This window comes from Porites lutea, chromosome 9, assembly GCF_958299795.1.
Source record: "Porites lutea chromosome 9, jaPorLute2.1, whole genome shotgun sequence".
In the NCBI taxonomy this organism is placed as follows: Eukaryota; Metazoa; Cnidaria; class Anthozoa; order Scleractinia; family Poritidae; genus Porites; species Porites lutea.
Genome location: NC_133209.1, coordinates 26,316,195 through 26,335,026, shown reverse-complemented (window position 1 = coordinate 26,335,026; position 18,832 = coordinate 26,316,195). Strand labels below are relative to the sequence as shown.

The 18,832-nt window shown below is 40.6% G+C and overlaps 2 protein-coding genes across 2 annotated transcripts; both read left to right on the top strand.

The window, feature by feature from the left end:
• Positions 1–411: 411 nt before the first annotated feature.
• Positions 412–1,770, top strand: LOC140949114 (uncharacterized). Its single transcript, XM_073398350.1, has 3 exons — positions 412–474; positions 908–1,060; positions 1,540–1,770. The coding sequence occupies exons 1-3, from the start codon at positions 412–414 to the stop codon at positions 1,684–1,686; spliced, it is 363 nt and encodes a 120-aa protein (XP_073254451.1). The 3' UTR covers positions 1,687–1,770.
• A 12,226-nt stretch (positions 1,771–13,996) lies between these two features.
• LOC140949113 (uncharacterized) lies at positions 13,997–16,801 on the top strand. The gene has a single exon (XM_073398349.1). It carries the CDS (start codon positions 13,997–13,999, stop codon positions 16,799–16,801), a length of 2,805 nt encoding a protein of 934 aa, XP_073254450.1.
• The last annotated feature ends 2,031 nt before the right edge of the window (positions 16,802–18,832 follow it).

Below are 18,832 nucleotides of genomic sequence, written 5' to 3'. Positions count from 1 at the left end.
AAAAATTACAGCATACGTAGAAGATGAAAATAAACTGATTATATCATTTGTTAATCTATGTTAAAAAAAACATTGCACATAAATCACAAAAAAATAACTGCATTTGAGTCAAATCGTTCGTATCTAACCAGCAGACAGCTCTTTCAACTGCAACCAGTGCTCAGTTTACTGAATTGTTCGCTTAATGTAATCAGATACTCAATGATCGAAAAATTGGACAATAAATTTAACAGCAGGAAAAAGGAAGCTTGCTTGGTTAAACCGCGGAAGGATCATTATTGTTTCCAAATACATAAAAATGATATAAATACACGCGTGGAATCGCGAAAGTCAAATCATTTCACGCCATACATCCAACAGGGGCGAGTCTGAGTGAAGCCAGTAGCAGCTAGTTTAAAGTAGTTTCCTACTATGAATGTCAAACGTTTTGTTGGGATCATTACGACGCAACTGTGTTTTGCCACATTAATACAAGTAAGTTACTGCCTTTTAGACTTGCATACATGATCCCTAAACAACAGCACAAAATGAAATGATCCTCAACAAAAAGAGAATTAAGTCCCATAAACTGTATGACCTTATTCTTTTATTGGTGATCGGAATAATTGGTAAAACCTTCAGTGTTACGTACCCGGTTGTTAAATGACCTACAAAATCATGATAAAACTCACATACGATATGACTGGCCTAGCCAAATAACTCAACAATAACACCATGAAAAGTATATGTAAAGCACATTGGAAGAATGACGCGGAACGCTTTTAAAGAGGGTGAATAGGATAATCACATATTTTGGACTTCATTCTCATACTCGGGTCTCTGGAAAAATAAATTCCTTTACCCTCAAAACCTTCTCGTGTGTAAATCTGGTTAACTTTTGTTTTCTTACTTTATTTTTGTTTTTCAGGCAATACCAGAAACATTCTCTGTACGAATGATCAAAGACGGCGGAGTGTTTAATGAGAATGTCACTATTAATGTTGCTGAACAAACAGCGACTTTTCACGTACCCTTACGAGAAGGCGCAGATGAAGCCAATGTTGTCCACGATTTTCGCAAGGTAAACTTCGCTTTCTCAGTGCTAACGTCATTCTTTCTTTCTACAATGATCAAACTCAGTATGCACTTCGTATGCACTAAGAATATGTCAGTGTATGATATTCAGCCAAGCCACTGGCTACGTGTTTTATTTGCCGGCCGGGAAAACTGAAGGAAATAACTTAAACTTGAATTTATACTGTTTTAATGCCCCTTGTTCCAATTAATAACTCCCCTAAGCGTTCCCGGTAGTTAAATTTTTTTGTTTTTTCGAGCAACTTTTGGTTATTTTTTGAGCAACTTTTTAAGAAATTACGGAAACTTTTTTGAAAATCTAGAGCAACTTGTGGAAAGCCCTACAGGCAGCCCTTGGGCGATTCTCTAGTGCCCTACGTTAGCTCCATTTCGTCCCTGTGAAATGTTAAAAGACGGTACATCAACGTGCCTTTTTACACGAGAAGTCAACGCTTTTACCCATTCTCTTCATCTCTTCATTTATAGAACTTGGAGATAATCAGTTTGCCGGAGAAGAAAGTTTGTTTCGTATTGCAGCTTAACAGCGACTTTCCACGACCTGTAGAACTGGTAGATTCTTTCAGAAAGGTACGTAATATGGACTCTAACTGCCTTTTGATTAGCCTGCGATAACAGCCGACATTTCGCGACGCCATCACTGGTTTCACCGCAACATAACTTCTTAGGAACGAGCGCAGAAGTGCGTATGATTGGTCGTGCCGCGTGGGAAATTTGCTTCAACCCGCAATCAGAAGAATTATCCAGTGGCGCGTGATCATTCCCTTACGCGTCATCAGTGTGGAATTTCTGCTTTCGTTCCCCGGAGGTGATTTCGCGGGGAAACCAGTGTTGGCGTCGCTTAATGTCGGCTGTTTTTCTCACGCTACCGTTTATGATGAAAAAAAAAAGGCAAAGAAATACAACTGTAAGATAAGATTCGTTATTTAGAGACTAGCATAAATGAAAAGCAAATTCTTACAATTCCTAGGCAGCCCGCAACAAAACAAGTCTTTCCATTTTGCTGAGGACAAAATCCGCTATGGAGATAAAAGAAGTGCCAGATGACCTTTCTAGTCCTCATCGTGCCGCCTTGGAAAATATGTGTCAGAATTTCCTGAACTATCGAGCAGAACCCGTAAACCAAGATTCAAATTCTGCTATCACGCCCCTATCATTACAAAAAGGTAAGTATTCATCAATCATTCATTCAGTCATTAAATCAATCAACCAACCAACCAATCCATCAATCAATCAATCAATCAATCAATCAATCAATAACATCAAAAAATGAATGCATCAATCAATCAATTAGAAATAAAATATACTGAAGAGTAAATTAAATTAAAATATACTGAAGAGTAGCCTGAAGAAAGGACGTTTTTTCGGATAGGAAGGCAAGCGCAAGGCGAGCTTGGAGCGCGAAACACGCGACAGGTGGAAGGCTCGAAAGAAAGAGATCCCGCGCCCTGTCGCGCGAGTCTTGCACTCCACGCCTACCTGGTGCTAGCCTGCGTGTATACGTCTCCATTTCCTTTGTACTCGCAAGTAAAAAAGAAATGGGAGATGTCTGGGCGCAGGCTTACCTTGCGCTTGTCTTCGCTTTTAGTCCCACGCAGCCGTCTTTAGGGAGCTCGTATTTCGTCCCTTCCCATAGCTGTACTTTGCTACATTGATACAAGTAAGTTGCTGCTTTTAGACTTACAAAAATTCCTAAATAACAGCACAACTTATAAATTAAACGAACCTTAACATAAAATACAGCTGTGGGGAGAAACGAAAAACAAGCTCCCCTAAAAGCGCCTGCGAGGGAGGCTAGTCTTCGCTCGTCCGTAAAACGCGGGGAAAAAACGCCTGTTCTGCATGCTAGCTGAAAAGTAAACAGAAGTGAACTGTAAAGAAACAGTAAAGTTTGGGTTCTATCAACTGATTGAGTAAAGACTTAGAAGGTAACCTTTTAAGCGCAAGCAGAGTCCTGGAAAACAGGTATTACGTACAGTGTATATGACTCCAGCTTCGCGTTTGAATCTTCGGTTACTTTAGGCCGAAGTCTTCAATGAATGCAAACCTTCCACAAGTCCTATGAATGCATGTCTGCATGATGGGAGGTTAAGCATGCCGCGCCACGAGTGTCGTGTCAAGGGCATATTGAAAACAAAATTATAACCAACTGAGCTAGCATACAAGAATCTTATATTACGATGTTTTAAAACAACTCTTTGTTTTACTCTATTTCAGGCAAAAATAAGAATCATGTTCAACGACGCAATTGTTCTAGCACAGTTTGCTATACAGTGGAAGTGTGTTACTATCGGTGCCCAAGTCCAAGCTGCTATGAGTGTAGAAACGAGAGAAAATGCCACACCATTAATTGCTAAATGAATTAATTTTCTCTTACGAAAACCGCCTTACTAAACATCCTAAGCCAGGCTGTATTCACAAACTGGTCAGAGAATTAGTGCTGGTGGTTGGGAGGAGCGCGTATAAAAAATGAGGCTGTGCGAAGATATATAGCTCTAATGTCTTATAAAGTGGGGTGTTACAGTTGTTATTAGTTAGGATTTCTTCTTTTTAATAAATTTTGAAATTGTCATACGCTTAAGTGCCTTTCAGCTGAAAAGAGAAAACTTTGCCAAATTCTGGCTATTGTGTCTCTCAGAACTAAGCTAGAATTGCTAAAAATAATTGAGCAGTATTATATAAGCAGAATAGGAAAAGCACGTTTTTTGTTGCAATAAAGAGAAAAAATACTAGTAATAAACTCGTTGAATAAAGACTAAAATACATGTATAAATTGTTTGCAGTGTTTCCTGCTTGCTGTTACTTTTGGGGATACAGTCACTTTGGTAGTGTACTATAAAGGATGCTTTCCACAGATTACAATAAAAAAATTGATAAAAGTTTTTTCGCTGGTGTTGTCAGGAAAATGTTAATAATATCTGGCGACCCGGATTGCATCGTCTTTCATTGCCTGCTGTATTTTCTACATCATGGGCATCTCATTTAACTGCAGTGGTACAGTTATGAGTAGACCTTTCCCGCATTCCTGTCAACAAAGGCATCAAGTCGAGGCATTGATGGACAAATACAGTGATTTGTATGAAATTGTCCACCGAAGCCTCAACCCCAATTTTTTTATGTTTGGTTACTGGTGTGGAATGTGGGAAAGGTCTGTTAGGCAAGAAAGTTATGATTTTTGTGTTTCTCCATCTTTGCTTTCTTTCTCCCATTTCGCGCCAGAACTCGTAGGCAAGATTTTTGGTTTTTCCGATCTCAGAAACTGGGCTTAAATTTCTCTTATGAACCCACAGGTAGCTAAAGCTCGAAATATGAGCATCGGCGAGCATCGGCATTGTTGCGTAACATTCAAAATATAATTATTTGTATGGGAAAAAACCTATCGTTTCTCTAACCTACGAAAATGAAAGGATTTCAATAAAAACAACTTACCTTACTTAAAATGTGTGTTACGTCTCTCCTGTGTGGTCCACGGGCAGATTTATGGCCGTTTTATAGGTTTTTAATATGTGAACGGTTTTCTCTCTACGTGAAACAAAGTAAATTAATCTACCTAGTTGTGTAGCTCAGCGTCCACTCGATGTCACACAAAGTAAATCTACCGAGTTGTGTAGCTCCTTACGTGAATTAAGGAATGGGGCAGAATTGAAAAATGCCAAAAAATAGAAAAAAAATTGCAAAAATAATATTTTACAATTCTAAGGTCTTACTTTTATATAGGCTTACTAATCCGTGGGGACAGAAAATATCTGCGCGTTTCACGTGACACGACCGTTATTCGTTCCTTAAATTTGGCGCCATTTGTGTTTGTTCTATTCGCTTCAAATTTACACCACTTTGTACACCGTCAATACAGCGTTAAAGCATCAAGGCATGGGCTCCTATGTTCAGTGTTTTTGAACTTAATCGGGGAATCCAGGAAAATGCCATTTATCTCTGTGAAATTTGCTATTCTTTTTCGATTAACGCCAATTTACTCAATTACTGCTATCTCATAAGGCCATTTGAGATGGAATCTAAAATCCCCGATTGGATCGTAGTTTTTCATAAAAAGGCTATGGTTTCTGAATAGAAAAACCGTCGCCTAAGTGATGGTAAAGTGGTGTATTTCACGTTTTTAATACTTAACCAGCAGCTCTATTTGTCCGCCATGTTTGAAAGCGCGGTCAAGACATTCGGGGAACTAGAACCCAGGGAATTTCCTTGCTGCTATAGCAACAATTCCTTCTCAAGATGGCGGACGTCTTAAAGTGGAAAAGGTAATACAGTTTTTGAAGTTTTTTTTCTCGTTTCGTTTGTATTATTGCGAAGACCTTTGTAAACTGAAGGCATTAAATTGATTTATATACAAGAGTGGATATTTTTTATCTTAATATGCTTACATTTTTGGACTTAAAAACGAAGAAGAGATGACAAATTTTAGAAAGACGTCGTTCGTAACAAGGTAAAACATAACGGTCTTTCAGAGGTTTGCGCGTACTTACGACTCTCAAAACCTTATTTGCTTCAAGAATAATAGGGTATCATGTTGCTGTTCTACATTATCTTTTGAATTTTGGCGCAATGTTCAGATAAGTGGGGTTAGTTGTGGTGTAAACATTCGCTTCGTGCAGCCTACAAACAATTGTAGAGAGATCAACGTTTCCAATTATCTGTCAGTATTTAAAGGATCTAAGGCTAAACTCAGCATCTTAAAACACAGAAAGGATTTGAAGAGTCACTTAATTGAGGAAAAAATCTCGTTCTGCTATTATGGCGGGACTTTTTAACTGTGGCTTCGCGCGTGTAGCTGCAAGGAACAGTGTGTACGATGAGAACGGGAAGGTCATTTACGACAAGGGCACTCGTTTACAGAGGTTCTTGAGCACATTTTCTGAAAACAAGAAAGCGTTTGCTGTTTCTCAGAACACATTCGACAAAAGGCTACCTGTACTTCTTAAAAGCTTTAAAAAATGGCGCGGCGAAAGCAAGACAAAATATTTGGACCACTTCAGTTCATCCACATGGAAATCTCTATCAGCTCTTCAGAGGGGGTTACATTCTATCTCAAACTGCAGGGAATGTCACATGAATCATCTGGATTTCCAAACGCAGTTCCCTCTGAAAACTAATCGGCTAAAGGGAGCTGATCCAGTAGCAACATGTACTAAAGAAGCAGTAAATTTAAGAAAAACAACAAAGTCTGTGAAACCATCAAAAAAGGCCATTCGAAACACTGCAAAGATCATTTATTCCAAAATTAATGAGCCATTCAAAACTCTCTACAACATCAACCTTGCCGATGCCTTAGCAAAGGTTCCTGAAACTGGACTAACACATGCAAAAACTAAGGTGCAAAAACAGAAGGAAAAAAGGGAAAGTGCAAGGCAATTCAAAAAAAGTACTGAAGGACAGTAGGCAAAAGTTGACTGTGACACCATGCTGGGAACAAGGCAGTCCTTTAAACAGAGAGATTTACAAAGAAAATCCCTGTATTTTGAGTCCCAAGAAGAGGCCAAAATTCGGACGAACAAAAGGAAAGCACTAGAGGAGGCAGGCCTTCGAAGAAAAAAGCGTCACTCTCCAGATTCCAGTTCTCTTGACTTTGACAAAGATGGTCTCCTGCAGGAAGTAAATTCAATGAAACAGGGTGAAAAGGTGAGAACAGCCTAAAAGTAAAGTAAAAAAAAGTGGGAAATAAGAAAATTATAATTGAATCATGACAGCAAATAAATTGAAATAACTGCCTCTTCCCAAGCCAAGAGTTAATCAGAATTACCTCCACCCACCCTCCTCCCCCTACACACACACACATGCCCAGATCCACCCTTTTATTTTTATAGCAAAGATACACTATTCAGTACTCGACAACTAATTAGCTCTCCATGTAAAACAATGTAAAATTACAAAAAGTTACAAAATTGCATCTTTAGTTCAGGAACATGATAAAAACATATCTCAAGTTATTTACATAATATTTGTTTATTCTAACATTTCAGATCAATTTCTCTGAGCTGGCTAGGAAATATGGAACATCTGAGAAGACAAAAGTTGGAAACATGGTGGTGAAAGAATTTCTTATCAAAAATGATGTAAATTTAGAAACTTTCAAGCAATTCAGAAAGAATGATCCACTTCCAAGAAGGCAGCTTCAGAAAAGCTTTGGAGGGGAGATTACAACACCAGTGCCTCGCACAAGTGCAGCCATAAGGGAAACCTTAAGAAAAAAAATTGAAAATGGAGAATACTGCTTGGGCCAGATTATTGCTCCAAAATCCTACCAGAAGCTGACACCGGATTCCAATGGTACTCTCAAGAAAGAATGTTTCACAGTCAGTGGCAGAAAGATACCTTTGGTAGAAATAAGGAAGAATCTTTTGGATGAACACGAGAAACTGGGCTTGGTAAGAGACCACTCAGAAGCTCATTATGAGGCTATGACATATGAAGAGCTGGAAATTCGCTTGAAGGAAATTGGAGAGTTTAAAGAGAAACCTGATAGTAGAATGACAAGGGAGGAACTGGTTACCTCACTAAAACACTGGGAGCGAAGCCGACACCTGATGATCTGGTCTGACCACTCAAGTGTCATGAATCATGGTCATATCCTGTTGACAGTTAACACTATTTATAATCTGGCATTCTATTACACATCGCAAGAGCTTGGGGGCAAGGATGTCCAAGAAATGGTGGAAAAGCCACAAATTTACCTCATGGCAAGGTGTAGAGACACCATTGAGGATCAGCTGTTGTACAGCGACACCCGCCTTGAAGACATCCAACATCTCACCACAAAGATCACCTCTTCCCACAACATTTTCATAACTGACAGATGCCGACTGTTCCATGGTGACCATCCATCACAGGAAGTTGAGAGTGGGGAGCAAGTGGGTGGAACCTTTGGCTGCTGTGGTTGTACTCTATCATCAGCACAGTACTCTGACCACATAGCATCAGTAAGAGCCCCACAAATTACACTAGAAGAACGGAGGAGGAAAGTTATTGCAGGTCCAGTTGGCAAAGAAAGGAGGAATGGAGGCGTACAACCTTTCCAAAAAATGAGCAAAGATGACCTGATTAGAGGGTGCAAGGGCCGAAATCTCCAAACAGATGGTTTATTGAAACCAGCCTTGCAGAGTCAACTGAGAGAGGAGTTAAAGGGTATTCAACGGGTCCCCGCATTGTGCTTTCCAAATCAAAGTGCTTCAATGAAAGAGCTTAACTTGACCCAATATGAAGTTGTGCCAGTGGAACCCCTCCATGATCTCAAGGAGCACATAAATAACATCCTAAAGGAACTCCCTAAACACCTAACTGGTGAGGAAACATCACTGTTTGAGGAGGCCATAGAAGCAGTTCTCTCCACCAAAGAAAAGTTAAGGGGAGCTGATTACCGTCTTTGTTGTATCGTTCTTGCCCTTCACCTTGGAAGCAACTGCCGTCTAACTATAAGAAGGTTACTGTATAGTCTTGCAGAACTCTGTGAATTGTTGTACACTCCTTCAGAAAAACGCACCCCCCGGTTTATTTTACGTCTACATAATGTGACATTTTGCCATGTAGTTGCAGTTGCAGTCAAGTCCTGACACACAGAAAACTCTATGTGCCAAGGTATTAGGCATAACAGCTCTTGTAAAAGCACTTGACAAGGCCAAAAAAGCCCTCCACGAACAACGAAACAGAAACAACAAGTATTGCCATGACAAGTACAAAGATACTTTGGCCTGTGTCCAGACCCAAGTGCTTGCAGCTCACAAAAGTTTAACACAGGAAATAGAGAAATGGGAAAAGGAATTTCTTCTAAAGTATGGGTTTGCACCAACATATGAAAACTTTGAACAAGAGGAAAAAGTAAAAGCTGCATACAAGAAAAAAAAATTGAGCAAGGAACTACTGAAACATTGGAAAATAACTGTGAGTGTTCATCCACGTTGATTAAAATAATTTTGATATGATGTGAATTATTTTTCAAAGAATTCCACTTTCTAGTTTTTATCATTAACATTAAAGAATTCAAATGATATATTATTTGCAGATAATCGTCCAAGAAAATTATATTTAGCGCCGTAAATCGGGTATTGAAGAAAGACCTATGTGAGCCTGAGGCCATATGATAACTGTGTATGCATGTTCATCCAAGTCGCTTAAAATAGTTTAGATATTATATACATTATTACCACAAGAATTCCATGTTTAAGATTAAAGATTATATCTAGCGTAAATGTTAGGCCTAGCAGTATTCAAAAAGAACATTAGAAGATTCCTTTTCGATAAAAGTACGCCGAGCTGTACATGCATGTATATCATTTATATAAACACGCGTACGCCTAGTATTTAATGTTCTGTTTTCCCTATATCTTTGATTTGTAACCGTTACTTCTGGCAGTTGCCTGATGATTAATCTCGAACGAGGCATAAAACTCTGAGTAGCAATAAATGTTCAAGATTTAATCCAGTTCCGTCAGTCTACTTGTAAACATGCCGTGATATGTTTTAAGTATGCAAGAATTTGTGACACTGAAATTTCTGCTCGTCACAGCAGTTATTAAATTAATCATCTGTTCAGTTGCCTTTGAAGCTGAAAATGAAATATGCATCAGTGATACTTGTTAACAGTTCCTACAGCTGTATTACAGAACGATTTTCAAAAATAGCAATAGCACACACGTATTACACAAAACTATTAAACGAGAGCTGAAATTCACGTACCTGATTCTGGCGAAGATCCGTTGAAAATATCAAGATACTTGTAAAAATCATCCAATGTACCGTTGAAGGTAATATAACCTTTTTTTTACGCTGAGAAAATTTGCTTTACCGAAGAATCCAAGAAACGTTTCATGATTAGTCGACCTTTGAATAGCAACGCCATGGTTGTTTACAAGCCGACTTGCAACTTGAGAGCTCTTTAGTTAATAAAGTTAGCGATTACCCAATACTTAACTAGAGTCCTTGCTGGGGGTCACGATGTCGTTTTCTACCCATTCCTCGGCGGCCGTTGTGCCACAAAGTGAATCTACCGAGTATTGCAGCTTGGAGGCCGTTGTGCCACAAAGAAAATGTACCATGATCTGAAGCTCGGCGGCGCCATTTCATCATGACTTGTGATATTTTCGGCACCGGACAAACGAAAATTTTTAGCTCTATGTTTTTTTATTCGGAAAAAACTTATAAACCAGCCTTCAGTAGCGCCACTCAAGTCACTGAAATCAACACACTCGACCAAATTACTGAAAATTGATATTGACGTGAGCACACAGATTCCACTGGAGGCTTTGATGATTCCCTTGAAATGTGTGAGAGAAATCAGTGAACCGGTGTTAAAACACAATTCATTTTGAGAAAAAGCAGTTCGAATTATCACTGTACGAAAAATTTGATTTACATCAAATTTACTCAGTGCAAATTTGGTGCAAAAAAGTGCCAACTTTGGTTAAATATAAGGCAAGGATGATAAATACCGCATTTGCCCTCAAATTTACAACCCCATGTAAACTGGCAAGCAAATGCGGTATTTACCATCTTTGCTTTTGATTTACTCCTAGTTTGCACTCTTTTTTTATTTTACACCTAAGTGTTTTTTTTTTATTGTCCGTTTGTGCTAGAGGATTCGGTTATTTGCTTTGCTGACCGCGGGGAGGGGGAACAGGACTGGTATGTACGCGGAGATTTTCGTTTCATGAATTTTACAACTTTTTGCTATTAAATTTTTTAATTTTAATTTTTTTGGAAGACTTTTTTTTTTACCCACGACAATTACCCACACCCACGACCTCTACCCACGACTCACGACATTTAGCTATAACACTCGTTTATAAGACCTCTTTTAAATATTTTATGCAAAATACATGTGCGCAACTTCGGACAAAACACGAACTTTAATATCTCGAAAAATATGCTATGTACAGTGTTAAAGCGAAACTTCTAGAACTTAGAGTTTTCTTTGTTTTTTTGGTTGTACAGTACCGTAGGAGTGTGATTTATAAAATAAAGCGGTTGGACACTAATACGCGTGACTTCGGTTACATAGTACTTAACGATCGACTTTGGTAAAAGTTGGCCGCTCTGGTTGGCGACAGATCAAAGGAGTTCCAAGTTGAAATTACCATTAACGATGTCTTCGGTTGGTGAAAGAGACAGCTTGGGACGGACGATTATAGCCTACCGTGGACACATTACGCGGATTATAAATGAATTAGATCCGCTACTCTTAGAGCAAATTGCTTCTAAAGAAGTTGTTGAAAAGCACAGTTCGCTGGTGAACATATTCGAGAAGCTTAAACGGGCTTGTGCGCAGTGGTATCATTTGTCTGGGGAGCAAGAGGATAGAGAGCGTATTACTCATGACTACGCCAAGGATGTTTATCGAATGCAGATGTTTGAAAACAAATACAAGGAATGGTTAAACGATGTTTACACCCCAATAAGTCGAGGAGTTTACGGTGAAGGAATTGCGAATATTTCTGGGTTTGATTTGAGCTCCAAAACGCCTGTTGTACGATTAGAGGGTGCCTTTCAAGGAACTCAGAATACAAATCCTTCAGTTTCCCGTGCGGGCGCGCGTAGTGATTTGTTGGAAACGAAAACACCTAATGCGACTCAAGATCATGCAAGTGGCGGCGATAAGACGCCAAGTCAATTACACCGAAGGAAAAAGAGTTCTAAAAGAGGAAGTCAGTTATCGGCACGGAATGTCAAGTGTACAATGGCTCAGCTTAAAGTGAAAAGGCTTCTGGCTGAACAAGAGATAAAGGAAAGTGAAATTGCGTTACGACTACAAGAAGAAAACACGCGTTTGTCAGCCGAGAAGGAACGTTTGAACATTCGAAGCGAATTAATGTTAGCCAGGATTGACGCAGAACAGGCTGAGATTGAAGCCAAACTGGGGGAGCAGGTTGATTTTGACTCTGTTTTTTCTTCCGAAGGATCAGTTAGAGGTCACGAGAACGTGAGGAAATATTTGGAAGGATTGTCACTTTCCGCCGTTCCTGGTCAACCGGATGTTGAGAAATGCGTTTTACCGGAAACCAAACCGCACGCTTTACCGGAAGTGAAAGCTGACATACCGGAAACGAAGAATGTTACTGGAATTAGCACTGACGAAACAACGGTTAAATTTCAAAGGATTATGGAGCAACAGCAGATGTCTATCGATAAAGTTGTTCTTGGACTTGAGAAGTTGGACATGCCAAAGCGGGAATTCTTGTACTTTGATGGCGATCCTTCAAGGTACCCCAGATTTATTAAGAATTTTGAGCTAAACGTGGAATCTTCGATTACAGATGACAAAGTAAGGCTATCTTATCTGATCCAGTATTGCACTGGCAAAGCTAAGGAGGCAATTGAAAACTGTGTAATTCTGCCAGGGCCTGAAGGATACAAAGCTCCTCGTGAAATTCTTAGAAAGAATTTTGGACAACGTCATGTCATCATCCGATCGTTCATCGATAAAGTTGTCAAAGGACCACAGCTAAAATCTTCTGATGGAGAGAAACTCTTACAGCTCGCAAGGGACATGCGAATCTGTTTGCTGAATTCTGCGGAATTAAGCTATCAAGCCGATATAAACTCTTTGGACTCTCTGAAGAAGATCGTTATGCGTCTTCCTGTGCACATGCAGGCAAAATGGGCGGATGAGTCGGGGAAGATTTTGGAAATGGGTTCTGAGCCAACCTTCTCTCATTTGGCAGACTTTCTCGAAAAAAGGGCTCTGATAGCAAACACTGAGTTCGGATGGTCAAGTCAAATGCAAGTTTTGCGATGGAAGACATGAATTGGAGAAGTGTTTTAAGTTCCGGGACAAACGATATATTCAAAGGAAGGACTTTGTTAGGAAACAAAATCTGTGTGAAAATTGTTTGAAGCCTAATCACATCGCTAGAAGATGCAGGAGTCTTGATGCTTGCTTGCTGAGTAGCTGTAGAGAAAGGCACCATTCCTTGCTGCACCCACCTAATTCATTGAGCGCTCCCATAGCTTCAAATGAGACTTCAAGAACGCGAGGTGATTCTGAAGATCCTGTTACCGGGCCAACAGCGACTCGTGAAGAACCAAACGGTCTGGAGAAGAAGTTAGTCTTACTGTGAGAGCATTGTCGTCAGATGAATGCATACAACTAGATCGTGTGTGGACTGTTGACAAGTTACCTGTCTCAAAGGAAAGCATACCCAGCACCGAAGATATCCGCGATTGGCCGCATCTGCAGGGTATAAGTATACCTAAGCTCGATAAAGAGGTATCCATCTTAATCGGCAATGATGTTCCCGAGGCGCACTGGGTCTTTGAAGAGCGCCGTGGTCACCGTAAACAGCCTTGCGCTGCACGGACATTACTTGGTTGGACACTTATCGGACCAGTTGGCGGTTCAAGCAACCCTGAAGCGACCGTCAGTTTCTTAAGTGGTGGTCAAGAAACGCTGTCAGCACAAATTGAGCGAATGTACAACGCGGAGTTCGGCGAATCGTCTGCGTCATCTAAAGAAATGATGTCGATTGAAGATAGAAGAGCCCTGGCAATAATGGAACGAACCGTTCAGATGGTCGATGGCCATTATCAGCTCTCCCTTCCTTGGAAGTATGATAATCCGTGCCTACCGAATAACAGACCAATGGCCGAAAAAAGACTAAATCTTCTGAAAAGACGTTTGGAAAAGAACAAAGTTCTCCAAGAGAAGTACAAGGATGCTGTTGAAGATTACATTGCACAAGGTCACGCGAGGAAAGTATCTCTACATCAAGTGCCACGTTCTGTCTGGTATCTTCCCCACCATCCTGTGATACACCCGCAGAAACCTGAGAAGACCAGAGTTGTGTTCGATTGCGCCGCTAAATTTCGCAATACGTCACTCAACGAACAGCTGCTTCAAGGGCCAGATTTAACCAATAATCTCGTTTGAGTACTACTTCGTTTTCGTCAAGAGCAAATAGGTCTTACGGCCGACATAGAGAAGATGATCCATCAAGTGAGAGTGTCTCCTCAAGACACTTCCGCTCTGTCCTTTTTGTGGTGGCCTGGTGGCGATCTTTCTAAAGAAGCAGAAGACCATGAGATGCTTGTTCACCTCTTTGGAGCTAAATCATCTCCTAGCTGTGCAAGTTTTGCATTAAAGAAAACCGCAGAAGACAACAAGACGGACTTCGATGTGGAAACCATCGATACGGTTAATAGGAACTTCTACGTTGATGACTGTGTTAAATCGGTCGCAACAACTGAAGAGGCGGTACGATTAGTTGAGCAGCTGCCAGAATTGTTGAGTAGGGGAGGCTTCCGCTTAACAAAGTGGATCAGTAATCGTCGAGAAATCTTGTCCTCAGTCGCTAAGGAAGACCTAGCACCGTCAGTGAAGAACCTTAACCTAGACTTAGAAGATTTACCGTTAGATCGCGCCCTTGGCATGCAGTGGGACGCGGAAGAAGACACCTTTGGGTTTAGGACCATTCCGAATATTACAGCCAACACAAGGAGAGAGATTCTTTCTGTCACCTCATCTCTATATGATCCTCTTGGCCTAGCTGCTCCAGCTATACTTCCAGCTAAGCGACTGCTTCAGAAGTTATGCAAAGACGAGCTTGGTTGGGATGACATAGTCCAAGAAGACGACCTTCTGCAGTGGCAAGATTGGACAAGGGGCATCATTGGTCTTACCGAAGTAGCCATACCACGTTGTGTGAAACCGAGAGATTTTGGCGAGCTCAGTTCCGTCCAGCTGCATCATTTCTCAGATGCCTCGGAAGAGGGATACGGGGCTGTCTCATACCTGCGCTTAACTGATGCACTTGGTAATATCGGATGTAGCATCTTACTGGGAAAGGCAAGAGTTGCTCCACTGAAGACTGTGACAGTACCACGACTGGAGTTAACGGCTGCCACAGTCGCTGTCAAGCTTCACAAGCAGATCAAGGAAGAACTCACTTTGCCTATACATGAAGTGACGTTTTGGACTGACTCTACTATTGTCTTGCAATATATCAACAACAGTCACACAAGATTCCAGACATTCGTCTCCAACCGGCTGGCAACGATCCACGATATCTCTACCCCGTCTCAGTGGCGTCATGTTAGCTCTGATCTGAACCCAGCAGATTACGCGTTTCGTGGGTTTAATTCTCATGAACGTACCAAACTGAAGATTTGGCTCGAGGGACCAAGTTTTTTGTTGAAGGACGAAAGCCAGTGGCCAAATCAGCCAACCCAGCTTCCTGAGATTGATGAAAATGACCAGAACGTCAAAAGATCGAAGAAAGTCCAGGCGCATGCTGTTATGCAAGATCAAGGGTTTGACTCGTTGGTTTGTCACTACTCTTCGTGGTATGGTTTGAAGAAGGCTCTAGCTTGGCTGAGCCGCTTCAAGAATTACTTGCTGTATCGCACAGGGAAGGTTGCAAAAGAAGACGTCAAAAGAGGAGAATTATCCGTCCGCGAAATCCAAAACGCTGAAGTGGAGGTCATTAAGTACGTGCAAAGGCTGTTCTTTCCGAGGGAGTTGAATGCACTGATGACTGAAGCCCAGCAACGCCGTAGTATCTCTAGAGTGTCGGGGAAACGCCTTAGTGACGGTTCGTACGTCAGCCCACTGCGCAAACTCAATCCAATAGCTGATAATGGGTTAATCAGAGTTGGTGGTCGTCTTAATAATGCAGAGACTATCGATTGTTTCATGAAGCATCCAATAGTTCTTCCAACCAAGCATCACGTAACTGACATGATTATTCGCCATTATTATCAGATAGGCCATGTAGGATCAAGTCAAGTTCTTGCTGCAATTAGAAGGAAATTTTGGATTTTGAAAGGTGGTTCAGCCGTCAGACGAGTGGTCAGAAAGTGCATCAAGTGTAGAAGATGGAACTCAAAGCCGGAAGCACAGATTATGGCTCCGCTACCTATGGCTCGCGTCACGCCAGGAGATGCACCGTTCACCGCAGTTGGAATTGACTACTTCGGACCAATGCCAGTCAAGTTGAAGAGAAGTCGAGTTAAACGATATGGGTGCATTTTCACCTGCCTAACAATGCGAGCAGTGCATATTGAGGTCTCTCAAGATTTGACGACTGACTCGTTTCTGATGGCGTTTTCAAGATTTGTCAGTAGGCGCGGTGCACCAACAGAAGTTTACAGCGATAATGGTACCAACTTTAAAGGAGCAGAATGTGAGTTGAAGAAAGCTCTTAAAATGTGGAATCAATCACGCATCACAGAGAGTTTACGCAAGCGCAGTATTCAATGGTACTTCAACCCCCCACAAGCAAGTCACCAAGGAGGGGTCTGGGAGAGAATGATTCGCTCTGTTCGCAAGATACTGGGCGCTCTCCTGGGAAACCAAATAGTCAATGACGAGACCCTTCTCACTGTTATGGCCGAGGTAGAGAAAATCCTGAACGACCGCCCACTCACAAGATTAAGCGACGATCCAAATGACTTGGAACCATTAACGCCGAATCATCTTTTGTTGTCTCACCGTAATGCATGTGTTGCCCCTGGTAACTTCTCCACTGCGTCCACAGACAAGTACAAAAAATGCTGGAGACAAGCACAATACCTGAGTAACATCTTTTGGAGAAGATGGGTAGATGAATACTTGTTATCTCTTCAAGAAAGGCAGAAGTGGATTCGCCCGCGCCGGAATGTAGCTGTTGGAGATTTGGTTCTCATAGCTGATGAGCACAGTCCGCGTGGACAGTGGCCAAAGGGTGTTGTTGAAGAAGTTACACCAGATCGCTATGGTGCAGTGCGACAAGCTACAGTTAGAACCGCCTGAGCAATTTTGAAGCGAGATATTAGAAAGATATGCTTGCTGCTGGAAGCTGCCGATAATTAATCCCAGCTGTTGACACAATGTAACTTGTAAGGACAGACAGACCTCTTCGAGGTTTTGGACAAAAAGCAGCCAGTTGCTGGAAAGGAAGTCCCTGATTGCAGTGATCACTTAGCTCATAAATACGTTGCGAACTGTGTAAAGCAATTAAGATGTTAATTGTAGATAAGGTTTTTGAATATTCTAAATAAGTTTCGTTTACTAGTTTCGCTTAGTTTTCTTAAGAAAGGCAAGGCTTGAATGCCCGTCTGCCTTTCGAGGCCGGTGTGTTAAAGCGAAACTTCTAGAACTTAGGGTTTTCTTTGTTTTTTTTGTTCGCGTCTACTTGCAATTAGTTGTAATTGTCTATAGTTTTCTTTTGTTATATTGTTTACTTTCTTTTTGGTGTCACCATCGTTGCGTAATGTTACGTAATCTGTCAAGTTTTTTGGTATAAACTTAGTCTTGTCGGTCAGTGTTTTTTACAGTTTTTATCGGTCAAGAACAGCTCATTCCTTTTAACGTTAAGTCAAGAAACCGTTAAGGTAAATTTTAGTCATACGCCATTTGTACGCTTTTCCGTTTTCTTTGATGTATTTGTTATTTTGTACTGATTTCTACATTTTTCGTAATTTCGTATTCTTTGTATTTTTGGTTGTACAGTACCGTAGGAGTGTGATTTATAAAATAAAGCGGTTGGACACTAATACACAATAGTTACACATAATAGTTCCTGATTTCAAATTCTTTATTCAAAGGTAGTTAATCGATAAACCGATAATTGATAGTAATCGAGATCAATCAATCTGTGAGTTTAATTTCTATCGATTTCCGATATCACTCGATATTAATCGCATTGCGGATTTCCGATATATAAATTTTTATCGATTAACCTCGTTTGGTGTTTTTGCAGTAGAACAGTTTAGTCTATTTCCGAGGTAAATATTTTTCGTAAGTTTCGGCAATTCATGACACTCCTAAACAAATCCAAACAATCGTTGCTCGTGAAAATGCTTGATAATGCTAAACATTAATAAAACAAAAATAACAAAAATAAAAATATATAAGTGGTATGACAGCAATGTATACAAATGAAAAGTTTCAATATACAGAAAAAACGATCATCTACAAGGCTGTATTAATAGGAAATTTGAATCCATTTTTTGAATTGTTTTTAAAGTCGTCATACCTATTAAAAAATGTTTCAATTTTTATTTTCAGTAAGAAAAAAACCTAATCTTCCCGAAAAATGCCACTATGCTCGAATAATGCTTAATGCTTTTGCCTCAGAAAAATGCTCAAAAAAATGCTAGCATAATGTACAAAGGCCTAGCGGCGAGGTGGAAGCCTTATGAAGTCGTGCGCGAAAGAATCTGGAATCGATGTAACAACCTATTGTGACGTAATGCAGAACAGAGAATGGGCTGTTTTCGAGCGTATACGTGATACAGAACAGCGAATCCCGTGCTCATTCCGTCTGCAACCTTCAAGCAATCGTCGGGTAGCAAATTCGGGTGGCCTTCATCTTTTGCATCATATGCGAAAATCTGTCACAATTGCCCGCTGGAATTTGTTAATGTTTTTGGGCTTAAAAACTTGCGTCCTCGTGGTCCTTTGTGGTCATTTGAAGCCAGCAAATTTTGCTATGCGTATGGCAGCGCAGGCGCGCTGGAATTCTTTATTGCATGCCGCTAAAAAAAATAATAACGCCGCGAAATTTTTTGTGTGTTCGAAGCAAGACAATTCGGATGGCTTCATTGGCACACCTTATTTTTTTTTAGTTTTAAAAAGAGACCAAATATAAGTCTGTACCTTGAATATTCGCGGACTTTAATATGATTTTTCGAGGATTTTAAGTTTGCTTAATATAAGACCACTAGGTTTTATCTGTGATACAGCTTTTTCTACTGTTACATGAGAAAAGTGTTGCGTTGTGGCATAGGAGTTTACATTGGAAAACTGCGGTCTGTTGCAATCGTGTTTGAGCCGAATTTT

Bases quoted from the DNA above. Each gene is read 5' to 3' on its own strand.
- LOC140949114 (XM_073398350.1), top strand. From the start codon at position 412: ATGAATGTCAAACGTTTTGTTGGGATCATTACGACGCAACTGTGTTTT. The intron at 475-907 runs GTAAGTTACTGC...TTTGTTTTTCAG, and splicing joins GTTTTGCCACATTAATACAA to GCAATACCAGAAACATTCTC. The intron at 1,061-1,539 runs GTAAACTTCGCT...CTTCATTTATAG, and splicing joins TTGTCCACGATTTTCGCAAG to AACTTGGAGATAATCAGTTT.
- LOC140949113 (XM_073398349.1), top strand. From the start codon at position 13,997: ATGATCCATCAAGTGAGAGTGTCTCCTCAAGACACTTCCGCTCTGTCC.